General features: G+C 44.8%; 1 protein-coding gene across 2 annotated transcripts in view; it reads right to left on the bottom strand.

Annotated features, from left to right (window-relative positions):
• The window catches only part of OCLN (occludin), a 47,183-nt gene that overhangs the window by 33,766 nt on the left and 8,545 nt on the right, over positions 1-4,872 (bottom strand). For both annotated transcript variants that reach the window (XM_008067889.1, XM_008067890.2), the window contains one exon: positions 3,871-4,032. In XM_008067889.1, the coding sequence (XP_008066080.1) occupies positions 3,871-4,032 (162 nt within the window). The remainder of the gene's footprint in view (positions 1-3,870; positions 4,033-4,872) is intronic.

Consider the following 4,872-nt stretch of genomic DNA (forward strand, 5'->3'; position numbering starts at 1 on the left):
CGAGACTCCAACTCAAAAAAAAAAAAAAAAAAAAAAAGAGGAGTGCAGTAGCATTATCATAGCCCACTGCAGCCTTGGACTCCTAGGCTGAAGCAATCCTCCCACCTTGGCCTCCAGAGTAGCTGGAACTATGGGCACATTACCACCATGCCCGGCTAAAACAGAATTTCACACATTGTTGCTAGTTGTGTAAGCTGGTACAACCCCTATGAAAAGCAATCTCTCAATATTGATCAAAGTTAGAGATCCATACACCCTCTGACCCAGTAGTGCAATGGAGAATCTACTCTATAGATGTATATACATAGAGATTTTTATAAAAGGTAGACAGTTGTTGTTGTTGTTTTTGGGTTGGAATCTCACTCTGTTGCCCAGACTGGGGGGCCATGGCCGCTCCCAGCCACCGCAGCCTCGACCCGCTGGGCTCCGGCGATCCTTCCGACTCCGCCTTCCGAGTAGCTGGAACTACAGGCGCGCGCTACCACACCCGGCTCATTTTTGATTGACTGTGGAGATGAGGTCTCGCCAAGTTGCCCAGGCGGGTCTCGAACCCGCGGGCTCAGGCAATCCACTCACCTCAGCCTCTCAAGGTGCGGGATTACAGGCTGAGCCACCGAGTCCGACTGGTTTTATTTTCACAACGTAAAAAGGATCATAATAAACTAAAAAGGGTATGTATGAGCATGGGAGAGGGAAGGGAACCATATCCAGCAGCAGGCGAATAGGAAGACAATCACGGCAGGGAGCGTTTGCTCTGAAAACCTTCTGATCATGGGCTTTTCAGAAGGAATTCAAGCCTAGCACAGTGGCTCACTGACACTTGAACTACACAGGTCTGAACCGCATGGGTCCACGAATGCACGGACGGAAAACACAGTGCTGCTTGGATGACAGACGCAGATACACAGAAGACCAACTTTTCACATACACAGGGCAGACCACAGGACTTGAGTATGTACGAACCTGGGTCCCGAAGCCCTCCTCCAAGCGTGCCGAGGGACGGCTGCACTTCACTGCATTTTCAAAATTACCCATACTTCCAATTGGATAAAACATTCAATTCACAACAAGTAACAATCAGACCTGAGGGTTGAGGAGATAACAAAACAAAGAGCTGCAAGCTCTACGAAAAGAACCTTGAAAAGTATTTAAAGTACAACAATGTCGGCCCACACCTATGTGAGTAACTACAGAGGACCAGGTTAACAACAGTATGGTGCGCAAACATGGCCTGTTTATTTTACAAAGAACATGATATCCAGCAAGAGGAAGGGGGCGGGGAACCTAAAAATCCCTAAGAAGGCAGAGAAAACACTGTGCTGGGAAAACCTGGGACAGAAAATTAGAAAACTGTAAGTTTTCTCACAGATTATACAATTGGGCTAAAATCTGTTTAAAACTCTGAGGGCTCAGTTTTTGGCCCACCTCTGCTCTGGGGGGTTATAATCCCAAAGGTGTGAAAAATCCAAGAAGAAAGGCAGTAAGATGTAAGGAGATAATCAACCTCTGGGCCTACCCCAATTGGGAGGGAGAAATAAACAGATAATGCGCAGCTAATTAATTGGAACTTTAGGAAGTTTTTCTTTTCCTCCCAACCAAGCATTATTAGCCATGTGCTCCCCACAAGCGACAGAACCCAACTTTTTTTTTCATGAGCCAATTTAACTTGATCTTAGCCAAAAGGCTGAGAAGCGATCCATGAGCCAATTTCTATAATATAAAACCCAAATGCTAATCCTCACTTAGCACAAATAGCTAATTCTAGATTCTCTTCCATCATTTTAAATGGAGATTATTTTGATAATATTAATTTCTAACGGCCAAAAGTAAGAAAAAACATCCCTAACCCACTCCACGATGGGCACCTTAGATGCCAGGTGACACAATTCTACTGTGTCAGGGCAGACACATTTCAAGCAGAAAGGCAGGCACAGAAGAGCAGAGAACAAGAGTCAAGGGTTGCATCTGGTTGTTGCAGTCAATCGAGGAAAGAATGAGAACGTGGTACTGAGTTCAGCGACATGAACTTGAGCAGGTGAGAGGAGAATGGAAGGAAAAGCAAAATACCAGTGGCTAAAACCACCTCCGAATAACCTATTTCAGATAGGCTTTCGTAGGCATTTCGGTCAGGGAAACTGAAGGGAAGGGCAAAAGAAAGGAGGAATTTGCATATTAAGTATCACGTAAAACATTAGTGTGGGCAAAATCCCACATGTGCTATTCAACAAATAATAAGCTTTTAGTTTCATACAATGAAAACATTTGTTACTAGAGAGAAAACAATGAAGTCCATGTGAAACAACCTATGAGATTCCAGAGATTCAAGGAGGAATTTTACTAAAATAACACCTCCTAAAAACTAAGTATTCCTTAGGGGAATCTAAGTTAGCAAAAAACATCATAATTTTTTTAAAAAAGTTCAGTAGTCTTTTCAGCTTAATCATCATCACCTCCCTAAGTTACTATGGCTATCTTCTGCCAAATTATCAAATGCAACTAGAACTGATTAAACCTTCATGACAGTAAAATCAGATGAGAGACCAAAGTTCACTGGGACTCTAGTATTATTAGCACTGGTCTCCCTTGAGTCAGGTTTGTCGTGTTTTTTTTAAGCCTCTCGAAACCTTAAGTAAATAAATCTAACAGCCAGTGAAAACTGACACACCCAGAAACTCTCAGCGAAACATTTACTTCATCGTTCATAAGAGACAGCCCTGTTCCGTCTACAGGTGGCCTTGCCTGGAGGTAAACGTCGAGAGAGAACACTCCCTGACGCCCTCACACTTTATAGGAAGGAAAATGGAACCAGGTCTTCCAGCAGAAGGCAAAGCCCTAAGAACTAGCATTTCGGTGGCAAATACATGCCCCACCCTTTCTGGCTGTCCCAAGACTTCAGTTTTACATCTTAAGTAAAAAGAAAAAAAATCTATCTATGGTCCTAGACTTCCTTGAAAACAGACATACAGAAACGCTAAAGGAGCCTCAAGAAGACACTAATGTCTTTGCCCTAGACCTGAACGGGAGGCATCCGTCCTTAGCCTGCCCCGCTCCATGCCATCCCACTGGCCAACAGGACCTCCCTGGGAGCCAGGGGCCAGTATTCGCCACTAACCTTCCTGGTGAGAGATCAATCTGCTCAAAGCAACCTGTGACAGCAGTTTCTGAGGCAGCTTCTCACAGCATCCTCCCAGAGGATTTCTGGGCGACAGAGCCTCCTCGCTCCAAATATTTTAAAAGACAGTTTAGGAACACTCGTTCGGGGTATCTTTGGAGAGAGGGACTTTTCAGACTTTCGAGAAGACTAGGATATATAGGAAGCCTGGTAAGATTAACAGCATATGAATAAAAATTTCTCAACTCTTTCTCTGTCTCACTAAAGTATTTCATAGGTAAATGTTGGTGCAGATCAGTCGCTGTGGTTTGTCATGCTGTTATCTACATAAAAAGTTAAAAGGGCCGGCCACTTGGTATTCCAAAAACAGCCCTGCCCCTGCCTGTCCATCCCAGACAGCACCCTGGGCAGCAGTGTTTCCTCCAAAATGGTAAGCAGGAAAATAAAAGGGGGGAGAGGGAAGGAGCTGTTTCTGTTTGGCAAAAGCCAAATTCTTTCTGCGTGATTTTTTAGGAGCCGTTTCTTTTCAGAACCTAGAGCCATCCCTTCAAAACGGAAATCTGATATTTACCGTTTAGTAAAACAATTTCCACTTATTCCACCCTCTTAAATTTCTGAGTAAAAACAACACAGCAACTTTTACAACACACGCAGACAATAATTCTAAGAGCAAAGTTTAATAAAGCACTAAAAATGTAGACAGAAACTTGGAGCTTCAATCAAAGATTGAAAGTTGTTTTTGTCTTTTTAACACTTACCCACTCCTCGACATTGGGAGGTTGCTCATCATAAATGCGTTCCTTGTCCCACAAAATATTGGACTTGTCATACCGGTCCATCTTTCTTCGTGTTCTCACAGCAAAGAAAATTATTAAAGCAAAAGCCACGATAACCATGAACCCCAGTACAATGGCTATGGCCTAAAAAGAGATGAAAGACATTGGCATAGTTAGACTTTAGTGGCTTAATCACAATTCACCCTCTACAAATTATTAAAACCCTTATCTCCCGCAGGCCCTACAACTGATACAAAATTGAAGCAAATAGGTACATTTTAGACACATCATGAAATCTAACCCGGGTCCCTAACCCCCCAGCCACGGATGACGGACGGGTATTGGTCTGTGGAACTTGGCCTCACAGCAGAAGGTCGGATCAGCCTCAGCATTAGATGGTCAGAGGAGCAGGAACTTTATGGTGAACTGTGCATGGGGGGGAGATTGAGGTTGTGTGCTCCTTATGAGAGTCTAATGCTGCTGATCCAGCTCCCCCAACCACACCCCCAACCCCCACAACCCTGGAAAAAAATTACCTTCCACGAAACTAGTACCTGATTCCAAAAAGATTGGGGACTGTTGACACTAACTGAGCTAAGGCCAGCAAAACACATGCATCCATACACACTACTTGACTCAATCCTCAGAAAATGCTTAAAGTTAGGTACTATCTTTCCCATTCTAGAGCTGTAGAAAACAAGTTCCAAGCCGGGCTCGGTGGCTCAGCCTATAATCCTGCGCCTTTGGGAGGCTGAGGTGAGTGGATTGCCTGAGCCCACGGGTTCGAGACCCACCTGGGCAGCGAGACCTCATCTCTACAATAAATCAAAAAATCAGCCAGGCGTGGTAGCAGTGCCTGTAATTCCGGCCACTTGGAAGGCTGAGGCGGAAGGACCGCCGGAGCCCAGCGGGTCGAGGCTGCGAGTGGCCAGGAGCGGCCACTGCACTCCAGTCTGGGCGACGGAGTGAGACTCTGACTCAAAA

The sequence above is a fragment of the Carlito syrichta genome, unplaced genomic scaffold (assembly GCF_000164805.1).
Source record: "Carlito syrichta isolate Samal-C Ts95f unplaced genomic scaffold, Tarsius_syrichta-2.0.1 Scaffold309812, whole genome shotgun sequence".
NCBI lineage: Eukaryota > Metazoa > Chordata > Mammalia > Primates > Tarsiidae > Carlito > Carlito syrichta.